General features: G+C 43.5%; 1 protein-coding gene across 1 annotated transcript in view; it reads left to right on the top strand.

Annotated features, from left to right (window-relative positions):
- Positions 1-8,312, top strand: part of LOC101269550 (solute carrier family 23 member 2-like) — a 28,299-nt gene extending 19,987 nt beyond the window's left edge. The window contains exons 5-9 of the mRNA XM_049715001.1: positions 3,775-3,956; positions 4,878-4,998; positions 6,095-6,251; positions 7,080-7,333; positions 8,283-8,312. Coding sequence (XP_049570958.1) covers positions 3,775-3,956; positions 4,878-4,998; positions 6,095-6,251; positions 7,080-7,333; positions 8,283-8,312 — 744 coding nt within the window. The remainder of the gene's footprint in view (positions 1-3,774; positions 3,957-4,877; positions 4,999-6,094; positions 6,252-7,079; positions 7,334-8,282) is intronic.
- The last annotated feature ends 7,568 nt before the right edge of the window (positions 8,313-15,880 follow it).

The raw sequence follows: 15,880 nt of genomic DNA on the forward strand, positions 1-15,880 counted from the left end.
GCATGGACAGAACCACTGACGCTTCTGGTATCTCAGGAGCACTGTGCTGGTCAGGACACCACTCTGAGACCAGTCTGAGCCATAACTTGTGAATTTCAGCCAGAACCTTCTGCTGTTCTTCCCTTTCAAAAACAGCCTTTCTGCATGTGGCCGTGCTCTGGTATACAGTCCAACAGTGCACCCAGATGTGGATGTACTTCAATGACCTATCAAGTTCTTGTGCTTCCTTTTTTTCTCAAGGTGGACCCAGAGTTAACAGAGGTTTTTAATGTTTAAAGAACTTTTCCATGTAGTTCCAGACCAAGATATACCTAAGGATTTCATTTGTCAAGCGGGTGGGCCCTGGATTTTTGCCAGGTCCGTTGGCCAGTCTTCAAATGCTGTGTGTTGTACCACCTTTTCCAAAGCAGGATGTATTTCTTCTTCAGTGCAGCCTAGTTTTATTATATCATTGATAACATGAATCACAAAATACATGTGGTCTGAGGTTTTGGGGGGGTTTGTTTCTGCTGTCCCCCAGGGAGCCAATACTTGGCTTTCGTAAATCCAAATTAAAACTAAGCAAAGAATAAGAAGTGGATTTTGTCAGCGAAAATTTAATTAACTATCAAGTTAAGAAGAAAAAATTGGAATTTTATTCGAGCCAAGCTGAGGATTATAAACCCAGGAAGCAGATTCTCAGGAAGCTCTGGGAACCCTTCCACCTGTTAGAAGTTGAAGGCACAGTCATATACATTTTTGAGACAAAGGATCGAACATCAAAATGACACACTGATACTTTACGTAAAGTCCACCAAGGATACATTGTCCAGATAAGCAGGTACAAAGCGAGCAGCCAGTCCCCATGACCCCCTACAGAGCTGGGAGGGAACGCTGTTCTTTTAAGAAATTACATTGCTAGCATCAGAAGAAAGAAAAACAATTGATCTTTACGGTTGAGCAGGCCCCTTATCTTTGAGGAGCTCTGGTTAATGTGTAATGCAGGTTCACACTGCACATTAGGGAGGGCGGAAGCCCAAACACACACACAGAGAGAATTTTATGTGTAATTTTTTTACTTGTCCTGCCTTAAAATATAAGTTTTATTTCATCAGTTTCCTTACCCTGCTCTGCTAGATGCCAGGGGCAGGATTTCCCTTCCACTTAGACCTACTGAGAACTATAATTTTTTGTGCAGGAATCTCTTGCCTTTGTGCTCTCCAAGAGGAAAGATCTGACAAGTTAATTCGTCTCTTCTCCTACCTAAGCACTCTGCTGCTCGAATTCTTCCTGTGTTCTCATGACCTGTCTGCCTCAACACTGCAGTGGTCTGAAGCAGTTACTTTGTGTTTTGAGGACACAGTATTAGTAGTGAGAGAGGATGTTTAGGGATGTTTGGGTCATGCTGTGCCTGCACTGAGCACAGGATCCCAAGTTACAGACACAACCATGTTTTTTAAATACATTTACCATTTACTTTTGTGTTTGTGAATCCTCTAAAGCAGGAGTCAGTAAACTATTGCTCTTGGACCAAATCCAGCCTGTAATCTGCTTTTTACTGCCCACGAATTAAGAATGGTTTTTACATTTTAAAAAGTTGTTTAAAATTAAAAAAAAGAATGTGACAGAAACTGTATGTGGCCCACAAAACCTAAAATGTTAACTATCTGGCTTTTTACAGAAGAAGTTTGCCAACCCCTGCTCTAAAGCAGAGGCCCCAGGGTGGGAGTTCTCTTGCCCAGATCTAAGACTGTAGCCTCCACTATTTTTTTCCCACATTGCCTTCAAGTGTCCAACAGTGAGTACAAACCCAGAGTTTTATTTGTGGTATTTTAGCTCCATCTACTGGTCCAGTGTTTTTCACCAGTGCTGTAAACAAGGGAAAATTCTTTCAAGTTTCAATCTTCTTTTATTAATTGATGGATTGGTTTAATTCACTGGGCCAGCCTATTGGAATTTAAGGTAGAGTTTCCATGTTTCACTAAGTTAAATTTGTTCACACACATCTCAAGTCTTGAAGCCACCAATGGTTAGCAGTCCAACTCTACATCACGATACTAGCCACAAATGAAGGTGAGGCAAATATAGGACCAATAGGGGTGTCATTACTTTCTGGGAGATAAGAAGTAATAAAGAGGACAAGTAAGTAATGATTATATTTTTAGAAAGTGGTGGTAGCAGAAAATGTAGAAAACTCTGGGAAGAGATGGCAAGCTCAGTTTTCAACACATTAGACCAACTTAAACTTCACCTTCCAGTATTATGGTGGTTTTAAATTTTTTATATCCTTGTGTATGCTTATGTATACGTGAAATGAATGACAGCAATGATAAAAAGGCTAGGTCGGAGAAATTAGGATTGCTTTGTTACTATAAAGTACTCACGCCACTCATGATGTGGTATAGTGTTATTTGAAAGTGAACTTGGGAGAATTCCCAGGTGGTCCAGTGGTTAGGACTGCGCTCTTACTGCCAAGGCCATGGGTTTGATCCCTGGTTTGGGAACTAAGATCCGCAAGCCCTGTGGTGTGACAAGAAAAAAAAAGGGGGGGACTTGGATTAGCTGTAAATGTACATTGCAAACTCTAAAGGAAAAAAAAAAAGGATAATGGTTATGCTAAGAAAGGAGAGGGGAAAAAAAGCTCAGTTAAAACCACAAAAGGAAGAAAACCAGTAGAAGACAAAAACAGAAATGAAGAACAAGGGCAACAAATAGAAAAGAGTAATGGTTATGGTGGATATTAATCCAACTATATCAATAATCACTTTGAACGTCATTGGTCTAAAGGCACAGAGATTGTCAGTGTGGATCAAAACACAAGACCCAACTGTATGTTGTCCAGAAGAAACCGGCTTTAAATATAAAGACACATGTAGATTAAAAGTAAATGGATGGAGAAGAATATACCACGTTAACACTGATCAAAGGAAAGCAGGAGTCAGACTTCTTTCTTTTCAGGAAGAGCAGACTTCAAAGCAAGGAACATTTTCAGGGGTAACATGAATAACATCCATATTAGCAAAGTAGAAAAGGAGAAGTAAAGTAAAACTCAATCAGTCCAATAGATCAGGGGTTGGCAAACTACAACCCGTGAGCCAAATCTGGCTAGTTGCCTGTTTTCTGTTTGTTTGTTTTTTATAGCCCTCAAGCTAAAAATGGTTTTATATTTTAAATGGTTGAAAAAAAATCAAAAGAAGAATAATATTTTATGACATGTCAAAATTGTACGAAATTCAAGAATAATATTTTATGACATGTCAAAATTGTACGAAATCCAAGAATAATATTTTATGACATGTCAAAATTGTAGGAAATTCAAATTTCAGTGCCTATCAGTGGAGTTTTATTAGAACACAGTCAAGCTCATTTGTTTCCATCTTGCCTGGAAAAGTTTCAACTGAGCCTGTACGGTCCACAGAGCCTCAACTATTCACTCTCTGATCCTGTACAGAAAACCTTTGCCAACCTCTGCAATAGAAAGTAGGAAAACAGAGACAAATAAATCAGCAAGATGTTCAATACATAACTGGGTGATGCCAGTATTACGAGTCATCACATTATCACTGTGATCAATAGATAATCTTGAAATCTGCTTCCTGAAAAGCTTCACATTAGGTGAAAATGTCCAACAGACAGTTGGAAATAGAGGACTGGAGAGAGGAGTGAGGTCCGAGCTCACCTTCCCTCAGTTCCTCTGGGGTCCAGCTTTGCCCCTGCACTGCCTCTGAAGGTACCACCAATCTGGGTGGCCCCGCCACAGGCTCCCAGGTGCTGAGCCCCATGCTTCCTCTTCAGCTGCAGGGAGCCATCATGGTTGCTTCCTGTGTCCAGATGCTGGTGGGCTTCTCAGGCCTCATTGGCTTCCTCATGCGCTTCATCGGCCCCTTGACCATTGCTCCGACCATCTCCCTGGTGGCCCTGCCTCTCTTCGATTCTGCGGGCAATGACGCCGGGATCCACTGGGGGATTGCTGCCATGTAAGCACCCTCTGGGGAAGGTGGGCCGTCTTTGGAGGAAGATTACCCAGTAAGAAGAGTGAGTCCTGGATATTGGCAAACTCTGGTGGTTTACAAATACTTTCACAAACATCACGATACCTTAAAAGCAGTGAAATGGCTACTTAGAATGTATTATTACTATTTCTTATGTTGTCAGTCCTCACAGACAATAAGTTCATCACAGGCAGGGTATAAACATACTTAGCGTAGGGTTCACAGACAACTGATGCTACCCGTCCCCTGCCTCCTAGGTTTTCACTGAGCAAATATTTGTAAACCTCCAGCACCTGGGAAGAGTGCAAAGACACGGCCCCAGCTCTCAAGCATTTTGTAGCATAGTAGAGGGATAAGACTTGTGTCCAAGTGCCTGTGACACCAGGAGACAGTGATGAGAGTCACAGTGTGCCGGCTGGTTCAGGGGATGGGGTGGTGACAGCCAGCTTGCCGAGGGTGGGGGGTGGTGTCAGGAAGGCTTCCCAGAAAAAGAGGCCTTCAGCATTTAAACAGAGCTTTGAAGGGACTTGGGCATGACCCTGGACACGCTCATTCACTCTGTCTGTCGTGGTCTGACCGCAAGGACCTGCAGGACCACCTGGGAGAGAAGGTGGCCTGACTCTGGCCTCACTGGCTTCAGTCTGGATCTGTGCAGCTGCCATGCTTATTTCTCAGGCCCCTGCCCACTGTTCCTCTTCAGCCACCAGCAGCCTCTGAAAGGGGCCTGCCCACCTTTTCAGAACTGGCAGGATGCTGCCTACACTGCAGAGCAGGGCCTAGATGGGGACCCTCCCAGCACAGCCACTGCCCCATAGTCCCAGAGACACGTGATGGCACGCCTTCCCGGACTGTCGCTCGTGATGAGCCCAAGTTTGCCAGGTTGGGTGTGGTTTGTTTCTGTTTCAGGACCATCTTCCTCATCGTGCTGTTTTCTCAGTACCTGAAAAACATCGCGGTGCCTGTGCCTGTTTACGGAAGAGAGAAGAAGTGTCACACCTCTAAGTTCTACCTGTTTCAGGTCTTCCCTGTAAGAAGCGCTCCCCACCCTCTGCCATTCTTAGTTGACTCACCTGGACAGTGAGGGACAGCCTGTTGCTCTCCCAGATGGCCCCCAAGTCAAATGCTCTCCACCTGCAGCGGCCTCTCCTCCTGAGCCTCCCTTAATTGCCCCGTGGGTGGTGGGAGCCTTGGTGTAATGCCATCCCAGATCTTCCCTCATTGCTTCTCTCCCAGGAGTAGAGAACTCGCCCCAGGTTGCTGCCCTGGGCACCTCTGTGGGACAGTCTTCTCGTGTCCCTGGGCCGTCCTCATAGCATGGCACTGGGGGAGACAGCCAGGCTCACCGCTAAAGGTGCAAAACTAAGGGCCAAGTTGCTTAGATCAGGTTCTTTCTCATTGGCTCCTGGATAATTCAGATCCTGCTGACAATGATGGTGTCTCCTTTTTCAGAGCCTTCTCTGTTGAATTTGCTCCACTCTGTCAAGTAGGTGCCATTGCCAACCACACAAATGTGTTTTCAGGTTCAATTTATCTGTGAAATACATTCTGCATTATAAAAAGTTACTTCCACATAGTGATCTCATTGATCCCTCAGCAATCCTGTAGGCCAGTGGTTCAAAAGTTCGGTATGCATAAGAATCACCTGGGGACATTGCTAAAAATGCCGATGTCAGGGGTTCTACCATCGGAGATTAAAAGTCAGTATATCTGAGGACCTCACTTTAAGAAATCCTGCCTCAGGCTCTGCAGAGCAATGGTTGTAATTCCATTGTACAGATGAGGACACTGAGGCTCAGGGAATTTGATCCAGGGTCATGGGACCAGCAAGCAATAGAAAGGGAGTCAGACTGCAATCCTTCTGACCCAGGCTGTGTCCACTTTCCTAGACATTTCTGCCTCTACTTGACACAAGGTCTCCCCACAGTTTAGTTTCTCTATTCCCGTAATGTGTTCATTATCCACTGACACAGCGGATTCCTGTTGTCACTGGAAGGGTTTGTAGCCCAACACTTCCTCATCTCAAAGAGCTTTCCCGACTCCCTCCTTGGTCCACCCTCTCTGGGAGGTGTGGGCAGGTGCGGGGGTTGGGCCCAGTATGAAGGGCGCCTCCCTCCCTCCGGCAGGTGCTGCTGGCGCTCTGCATCTCGTGGCTGCTGTGCTTCGTGCTCACAGTCACCGACGCCCTCCCCTCGGCACCTGCAGCCTACGGGTACCTGGCCCGCACAGACACCAAAGGCGACGTCCTGAGCCAGGCTCCTTGGTTTCGCTTCCCTTACCCAGGTAACGAGACGCCGATGCCGGGGCCCATCTTGCCTGGGGCATATGCTTCCCAGGACTGCCCATGAGGCTCAGGCACCAGAGGGGGAAATGAGTAGAGCCGGGACGGGATCTCCTCCAAGGGATCTGGCAAGGAGGGACAGGCCCCATGGAGTCCATATGAGACCCCTAAGAGAGGAAGGAGACCCTTGGGTGGTCCTAAGAATGTTTTGGGGGTGGTAGGCCAAAGGTTCCCTCTCCCAGACCTACCTCCTTCCTGGCCCGCATGCCTCATCCCCTCCTCCACATTGCTCAGGCCCCATCCACTGGGGGTGGGGAAAGCACAGAGGGATCCTGACCTCTTAGCCAACCTTTGGGTCTCCTCGTGGAACTGGTGGATCCCACACAAGGGAGGCTTGGGACTGAATTAGAACATTTCTGGGTTGCTGGTCAAGGGCATCTCCTTTCCCTGCAGTTCTTGGCTCAGGGTGTGAGAATAACCACGTTCCAGTTGTAGGGATGAGGAGGTCCTGGCCTCATGGACTGGGGAGCCAGGACCTCCCTGAGTAAGAATCCTGGAAGCCTTCAAAAGGCTTCAAGGCCTTCCCGGAAAGAGGCCCGGTTTCTGGTTCTTTTTGTCCACTGTGACCTCAAGGTCAGGGCCTCTGACCTACCCTCAGGGAGGCACGGGAGGGCAGGAGTCTGAGACAAAGCTTCAGGACAGCTGTTGGGTTGGAAGACATGTTGCCTGGTCTTTAAAGCCTTCCGGAGAACCCTCTGGCAAGGGAATTATTTGGGGTCCAGCAGCCTGTTATCTTCCGGATGAACATTCCCTCTGCGCTGCACTTTCAGGGCAGTGGGGCCTCCCCACCATCAGCCTGGCTGGGGTCTTTGGGATCGTCGCGGGGGTGATCTCCTCAATGGTGGAGTCAGTAGGCGATTATTATGCCTGTGCCCGCCTGGTGGGGGCACCACCCCCTCCGAAGCACGCCATCAACCGAGGCATCGGCATCGAGGGCCTGGGCTGCCTGCTGGCAGGGGCCTGGGGTACGGGGAACGGCACCACCTCCTACAGCGAGAATGTCGGCGCTCTGGGCATCACCAGGGTAAGGCTGCTGACAGTGGCCCCGGGGGTGGGGTGGTGGGTGGGCAGCCTGGGTACCTGAATCTGTCATCAGTGTCTTAGCCTCTTATTGTTGCTGCAACAAATTATCACAAACTTGATGGCTTCCGACAGCCCAGATGTATTATTTTACTGATCTGGAAGTCAGAACTCCAGTGCGGGTCTCACAGGGCTACAGTAAAGGGATTGGCAGGGCCGTGTTCCTTTCTGGAGGTTACAGGGGAGAATCCATTTCCTTGCTTTTTCCATCATCTAGAGGCTGCCCACATTCCTTGGCTCTGGCCCCTTTCCTCCATCTTTAAAGCCAGCAACATGGCGTCTCTCTGACCTTTCTTCCTTAGTCACGTCTCCCTTTGACCACAGCTGGGAAAGATTACCTGCTCATAAGGATGCATGTAACTAGGCTGGGCCCACCTGGGTAACTCAGGCTACTCTGTCCATCTCAAAATCCTTAATCACATTGCAAAGTCCTTTTGCCATTAAGGTAACGTATTCACAGGGTTGGGCATGGACATCTTTGAGGAGCCTTTATTTTGCTTACTATACTTGACCTTCTTGGTTGTGGTCACCTCCACCTGAATGTCCCAAGGGTACCTCACACTCAGAATGGCCTCTATTATGCTCAGTCCATGCCCCCATCCTTACTTCTTCTCCCGTAAACCTTGTCTTCGTGAATTCACCCGGTCATCCTTAACTTCTCTCTGTTGTGTGCTTCTCACAGTGGATTCTGTTTTCTCAGCATGCGTGCTGCCCTCCTGTCCTCTTGTCTCCATTCCCAGTATCACAGCTTTATCATCTCCCACCTGGACATGGCAGTATCCCTAACTGTCTCTTCCCAGGATCTTGCCCATCTCTAATCTAGCTACCACATGGCTGCCCAAGGATCTTTCTAGAACCCAATTAAATTAGTCCCTGCTTAAAATCTCTTCCAGGCTGCCATTTTCCACAGGAAAGCCTCGTAAGGTCAGCAAGAATTCTTCAAGATGGTGCTTTCTTCTTCTTACTATTATTTTTTGGCTGCGTTGGGTCTTTGTTGCTGTGCATGGGCTTTCTCTAGTTGCGGTGCGCGGGCTTCTCATTGCGGTGGCTTCTCCTTGCGGAGCACGGGCTCTAGGCACCCATGCTTCAGTAGTTGTGGCTCACGGGCTCTAGAGCGCAGGCTCAGTAGTTGTGGCGCACGGGCTTAGTTGCTCCGTGGCATGTGGGATCTTCCCAGACCAGGGATGGAACTCGTGTCCCCTGCATTGGCAGGTGGATTCTTAACCATTGCACCACCAGGGAAGTCCCCAAGATGGTGCTTTCTAAGGTGACTTAGAAAAGAATATTATTACGATGTTGCTTTCCTGTATGCTTCAGTGCATAGGTACAGTGTTTCCCAGCACAAGTGAAGTGAGCTTTGGAAAGTACTCACTTTCCTCCACCCACATCCCCACCCTGTATTTTCTGATAGCTCCCTTGGACCTATCTACCTCTGTACCCTGCATGGCCTCTGGCCCATAGTGAGAGTTAATATCTGTGAGCAAACAGCAGAGCCAGCACCCAACCCTACGGCAAGTTCTATGTGCTTGGACACTGTGGACTCTTTGACATTTCCCCAAAGTTTCAAGACCTTCGGTGCAAGTGAGAGGAACATTTTTCCATGTGAGGGCCACTGACCCACACAGAAATGTGGAAATGGCCTGTGTAAGTATAAAGCAGCAAATATTTTTCTTGCTGAAGGGAAGATATCTCACGCAGAACAGAAAATTATATTCAATAAACAGAACAAAAAATTTTTTGATGTATCATTTCTAAATTAAGACCCTTTACAGGAGAGGGAAAGAGCAGGCAAGAAAAGATACACAGACACCAAACAGGCTACAAATCCGGCAGACCCATTAACTCTGGTTTGGACTCACACCTCCCCCTTGTGGCCCCGTGTTGCATCTGCATTCATGGGCTCTGACCTATTCTTGGTTCTCCCCTGGTCAGTCCGGAGAAATCAGGCTGAAGGCCAAAGATCTCCCATCACTTTTCTAGGGTGTCATGGCTCCCAGCCCAGATGTGAATCCTGAGACCAAAAGATGCCCAGGGCTGCATGATAAATTCCGTGGTAGTAGGATTGGGGGTGACCTGCCATCTTTATGAGACCATTATTATATGCAAAGGGTATTGGTTGAACCTGACAAGTTGATCTATTGTGCTTACAAGCATGCTTTTGTTCCCACAAAGGCACGGTTCATTGCTAGGGTTGTAAACAAAAAAAGTTATTTTGATGTGGTTAATTCCTATCACTTGTCTTCTAATGAAGACAGTTAAATAAATTAGCTCTTAAACTGGAAAGAAAAATAAGCAAAGGCCGAATCTGCTACTTTATTGCTGCATTAACAGACTTCAAGTTGTTGACACTAGAGTATCTTAAAAAAATGCTTAATTTGTGGTAAAAGACACATAACATAAAATCTACCATCTTAATTATTTTTGTGTACAGTTCAGTAGTATTCAGTGTATTCACATTGCTGTGCAACAGATCTCCAGAACTTTTTCATCTTGCAAAACTGAAACTACACTAGAGTATCTTTTTTTATTTTATTTTTTAACATCTTTATTAGAGTATAATTGCCTTACAATGGTGTGTTAGTTTCTGCTTTATAACAAAGTGAATCAGTTATACATATACATATGTCCCCATATCTCTTCCCTATTGCAAGATCTGTATTTTTTTTTTTACATCTTTATTGGAGTATAATTGCTTTACAATGGTGTGTTAGTTTCTGCTTTAAAGTGAATCAGTTATACATATGTTCCCATATCTCTTTCCTCTTGCGTCTCCCTCCCTCCCACCCTCCCTATCCCACCCCTCCAGGCAGTCACAAAGCACCTAGCCGATCTCCCTGTGCTATGCGGCTGCTTCCCACTAGCTATCTATCTTACGTTTGGTAGTGTATATATGTCCATGCCTCTCTCGCTTTGTCACAGCTTACCCTTCCCCCTCCCCATATCCTCAAGTCCATTCTCTAGTAGGTCTGTGTCTTTATTCCTGTCTGACCCCTAGGTTCTTCATGACATTTTTTTTTCTTAAATTCCATATATATGTGTTAGCATACGGTATTTGTCTTTCTCTTTCTGACTTACTTCACTCTGTATGACAGACTCTAGGTCTATCCACCTCAGCCACTATGGAGAACAGTATGGAGATTCCTTAAAAAACTACAAATAGAACTACCATATGACCCAGCAATCCCACTACTGGGCATATACCCTGAGAAAACCGTAATTCAAAGAGGGTCATGTACCAAAATGTTCACTGCAGCTCTATTTACAATAGCCCAGAGATGGAAACAACCTAAGTGTCCATCATCGGATGAATGGATAAAGAAGATGTGGCACATATATACAATGGAATATTACTCAGCCATAAAAAGAAACGAAACTGAGCTATTTGTAATGAGGTGGATAGACCTAGAGTCTGTCACATAGAGTATCTTTTAAGGACTGGGAGTAGAAACAAATGCATGAGAAGAGGTCCAAGAACTACCTAAACACATTCATTGATAATAGACTTATGATGGGATATTCAGACATTTGCAGCACAACTCCAACTTTTGAGGATGAGGCTGAATGCTTCCAGGTCAGAGGTCATTTTTGTCTCACTGGTAGCTGTCACTCAAACCCTAGATACAACCCTTGACTAGCACAACAATCATTACTGTGCAGCGTGTGACAGCTGTGTGTGCCTGGTACTGGGATGGGATGTGGACCAGAGCCCATAATCTTCACAGCATAGTGGTTTTTTTTTTTAACCTTTGTAGAAACTTTTTATTTCCAGATCTAATAGCTGTTCTAAGCGGGTGAAACGTACTTCTTTAGCATTCCCAAACTCCTAGCTGCTCGAGAAACCCTATGCAAACCAGGTGATAGCAGTTAGTAGTGACTCTAGCACAACTGATCCTTGATTTTGGACCAGTTAATGCTGTATAATACCATGGGGAGGAGCCTTGTCTCTGTTTTGTATCTTAATGAACCTCCAGTAGATGAAGGAGGAATCATAGTTTACACATAAGCCATGATAATTGCTTGTTGAGAAAATCTAATTTGTCCTAATTGAGAAAATATATCAATTAATAATAATGCAGTGACTTATAGAGGGAACTTTTAAAAAAACTTATTTTATTGAAGTATAGTTGATTTACAATGTTGTGCTAGTTTCTGCTATACAGCAAAGTGATTCAGTTTTATATAACATTATTTTTCATATTCTTTTCCATTATGGTTTACCACAGGATGTTGAATATAGTTCCCTGTGTTATACAGTAGGACCTTGTTGTTTATCCATTCTATATGTAATCGTTTGCATCTGCTAATCCCAAACTCCCAATCCATCCGTCCCCCACACCTGCTCCCCCTTGGCAACCACAAGTCTGTTCTCTATGTCTGTGAGTCTGTTTCTCTTTGGTAGATAAGTTCATTTGTGTCCTATTTTAGATTCCACATATAAGTGATATCACAGGGTATTTGTCTTTCTCTGTCTGACTTACTTCACTTAGTATGATAACCTCTAGGTCCATCCATGTTGTTGCAAATAACACTACCCTTTTTAATGGCTGAGTAACATTCCATTGTATACACACACCACATCTTTATCCATTCATCTGTTAATGGACATTTAGGCTGTTTCCATGTCTTGGCTATTGTGAATAGTGCTGCTGTGAACATAAGGGTGCATGTATCTTTTCAAATTAGAGTTTTGTCCAGATATATGCCTAGGAGTGGGATTGCTGGATCGTATGTCAACTCTATTTTCAGTTCTTTGAGAAACCTCCATATTGTTTTCCATAGTAGCTGCACCAATTTACATTCCCACCAACAGTGTAGGAGGGTTCCTAGAGGGAACTTTTTGAAATGTAAATCACATCATGTCACTACCCTGCTTGACACAACTCTACTGAGTCTCCTTTGTCTTTGGATTTATTATTTTTAATTGTAGTAAAATACATGTAACATAAATTTAGCCTCTTAACCATTTCTAAATGTATAGTTCAGTAGAGTTAAGTACATCCAAATTGTTGTGCAACCAATCTTCAGAACTCTTTTCTCTTGCAAAACTGAAATCTGTACCAATTGAACAACAACTCCATATTCCCCCCTCTCCCAGCCCCTAGCAACCACCATTCTACTTTCTGTCTCTATGAATTTGACTGCTCTAGGTACCTTATATAAGTGGACTCATACAGTATTTGTCTTTTTGCGGGTGGCTTATTTCACTTAATGTCCAAGTTTTATCCATGTTGTGCAAGTGTCAGAATTTATTTCCTTTTTAAGGCTGAATAATATTCCATTGCATGTATATACTACGTTTTGTTTATGCTTTGTCTTTGGAATTTATCGTAACTCCTTTCCATGGACCTTAAAGTACTTCATGACAGAGTCCCTTCCTTGCTTTCCATCCCATCTCCTGTCTCTCACCCTGCATCACTGTGCCCCAGGCACATCAATTCCCTCCCCTAGGTTTATTGAGATACACTTGGCATAAACATTGTGTAAATTTAGGTGTACAATGTGTTTATTTGATACACTTATATATTGCAATATGATTACCACCATTAGCTAACACCTCTATCACATTACATAATTACCATTTCTTTTTTGTGGTGAGAACATTTAAGATCTACTATCTTAGTAACTTTGAAGTATACATTTTTGTTAACTATAATCACCATGCTGTGCATTAAGTCCCCAGAACTTATTCATCTTCTAACTGAAAGTTTGTACTCTTTGATGAACATCTCCCCATTTCCCCTGGTAACCACCATTCTACTCTTTACTTCTACAAGTTTAGCTTTTTTAGAGTCCACATGTATATGATATTATACAGTATTTGTTTTTCTCTGTTTGACTTACTTCACTTAACGTAATGCCCTCAAGGTCCATCCGTGTTGTCACAAATGGCAAGATTTCATTCTTTTTTATGGCTTAATTATATTTCATTGTACATACCACATCTTCTTTATCCATTCATCTGTTGACAGACACTTAGATTGTTTCCATACCTTGGCTATTGTAAATAATGGTGCAATGAACATGGTGGGGGGTGCACATATTTTTTTGTTAGTGTTTTCATTTTCTTTGGATAATCCCAGAAGTGGAATTGCTGGATCATATGGTAGTTCTATTTTTAACTTTTTGAGGAATCTCCATACCATTTTTCATAGTGGCTGCACCAATTTACATTCCCACCAGCAGTGCACAGGATTCCCATTTCTCCACATCCTTGTCAGCACTTGTTACCTTGTGTCTTTTTGATGATAGCCGTTCTAACGGGTGTGAGGTGGTATCTCATTGTGGTTTTGATTTGCATTTCTCTGATGATTAGTGATGTTGAGCATCTTTTCATGTACCTGTTGGCATTTGTATGTCTTCTTTGGAAAAAAAAGTCTATTCAGTTCCTCTGACCATTTTAAAATTGTTTGTTGTTGCTGTTGTTATTGAATTATATGAGTTCTTTATATATTTTAGATATGAAACCCTTATCCAACTATACAGTTTGCAAATATTTTCTCCCATTTAATAGGTTGCTTTTTCATTTTGTTGATTGTTTCTTTTGCTGTACAAAAGCTTTTTAGTTTAATGTAGTCCCACTTTTGGATTTTCACTTTTTTTAAAAAAAGATTTATATTTATTTATTTTTGGCTGAGCTGTGTCTTAGTTGCAGCATGAGGGATCTTTGTTGCAGCATGTGGACTTCTTAGTTGTGGCATGCCTGCGGGATCTAGTTCCCTGACCAGGGATCGAACCCAGGCCCCCTGCACTGGGAACACAGAGTCTTACCCACTGGATCTCCAGGGAAGTTCCTGATTTTCACTTTTTTTGCTTGTGCTTTTGGTGTCATATCCTAAAACATCGTTGCCAAGACCAATGTCAAGAAGCTTCTCTGTGTTTTCTTCTAGGAGTTTTGCAGTTTCCAGTTTTACATTTAAGTATTTAATCCATTTTTAGTTAAATTTTGTGAGTGGTGTTAAGATAGTGGTTCAATTTCAGTTTTCTGCATGTGGTTATCCAGTTTTCCCAACACTATTTATTGAAGATACTATCCTTTCCCCATTGAGTTTTCATGGCTCCCTTGTCAAGTATTAGTTGACCATATATGCATGGGTTTATCTGTGGGCTCTCAGTTCTGTTCCATTGGTCTATGTGTCTATTTTTATGCCAGTACCATAGTGTTTTGATTACTATAGTTTTGCAGTATAGTTTGAAATCAGGACGTGTGATGCCTCCAGCTTTTTTTCTATTTTTCTTTTTCAGGATTGCTTTGGCTATTTGATGTCTTTTGTGGTTACATAAGCATTTTAGGTTTTTTTTTTCTACTTCTGTGAAAAATGCCATTGGAAATTTGATAGGGATTGCATTGAATCTGTAGATGGTTTTGGGTAGTATGGACATTTTAACAATATTAATTCTTCCAGTCATGACATGGGATACCTTTCCGTTTATTTGTGTCTTCTTCAGTTTCTTTCATCAGTCTTATATTTTTCACCTCCTTGGTTAGATTCATTCTTAAGTACTTCATTGTCTTTGATGCTATTGTGAATGGGATTGTTTTATTTCTTTTTCAGATGTTTTATTGTTAGTGTAGAAAAATGCAGCTGATTTCTGTATGTTGATTTTGTATCCTGCAACTTTACTGAATTCATTGATTAGTTGTAACAATTTCTTGGTAGAGTCTTTAGGATTTTCTATATATAAGATCATACCATCTGCAAATAAAGATAATTTTACTTCTCCCTTTCTGATTTGGATACCTTTTTTTTTTTTTTTTTTGCAGTATGTGGGCCTCTCACTGTTGTGGCCTCTCCCGTTGCGGAGCACAGGCTCCGGACGCGCAGGCTCAACGGCCATGGCTCACGGGCCCAGCCGCTCCGCGGTATGTGGGATCTTCCCGGACCGGGGCACGAACCTGTGTCCCCTGCATCGGCAGGCGGACTCTCAACCACTGCGCCACCAGGGAAGCCCTGGATACCTTTTATTTCTTTATCTAACCTGATTGCTATGGCTGTGACTTCCAGTAATATGTTGAATAGGAGTGGTGAGAGTTGTCACCCTTGTCTTGTTTTCTGATCTTAAAAGAAAAGCTTCCAACCTTTCAGCATTGAGTATGATGTTAGTTGTGGGCTTTTTGTATATGGCCTTTATTGTGTTGAGGCGCATTCCTTCTATATTTAATTTGTTGAAAGTTTTTTTATCCTGAAAGGATGTTGGATTTTGTCCAATGCTTTTTCTGTGTGTATTGAGATGACCATATGTTTTTATCTTTCATTCTATTAATGTGGTGTATCACATTTATTGATTTGCACATGTTGAGACATCCTTGCATCCCAGGGATAAGTCCCAGGTGATCACGGTGTATGATCCTTTTAATGTACTGTTAAATTTGGTTTGCTAACATTTTGTTGATAGTTTTTGCATCTATATTCATCAGGGATATTGGTCTGTACAGTTGACCCTTGAACAATGTGGGGAGTGGGGTGGGGTTAGGGGCACCAACCCTCCTTGC

The sequence above is a fragment of the Orcinus orca genome, chromosome 9 (genome assembly GCF_937001465.1).
Source record: "Orcinus orca chromosome 9, mOrcOrc1.1, whole genome shotgun sequence".
Classification (NCBI taxonomy): Eukaryota; Metazoa; Chordata; class Mammalia; order Artiodactyla; family Delphinidae; genus Orcinus; species Orcinus orca.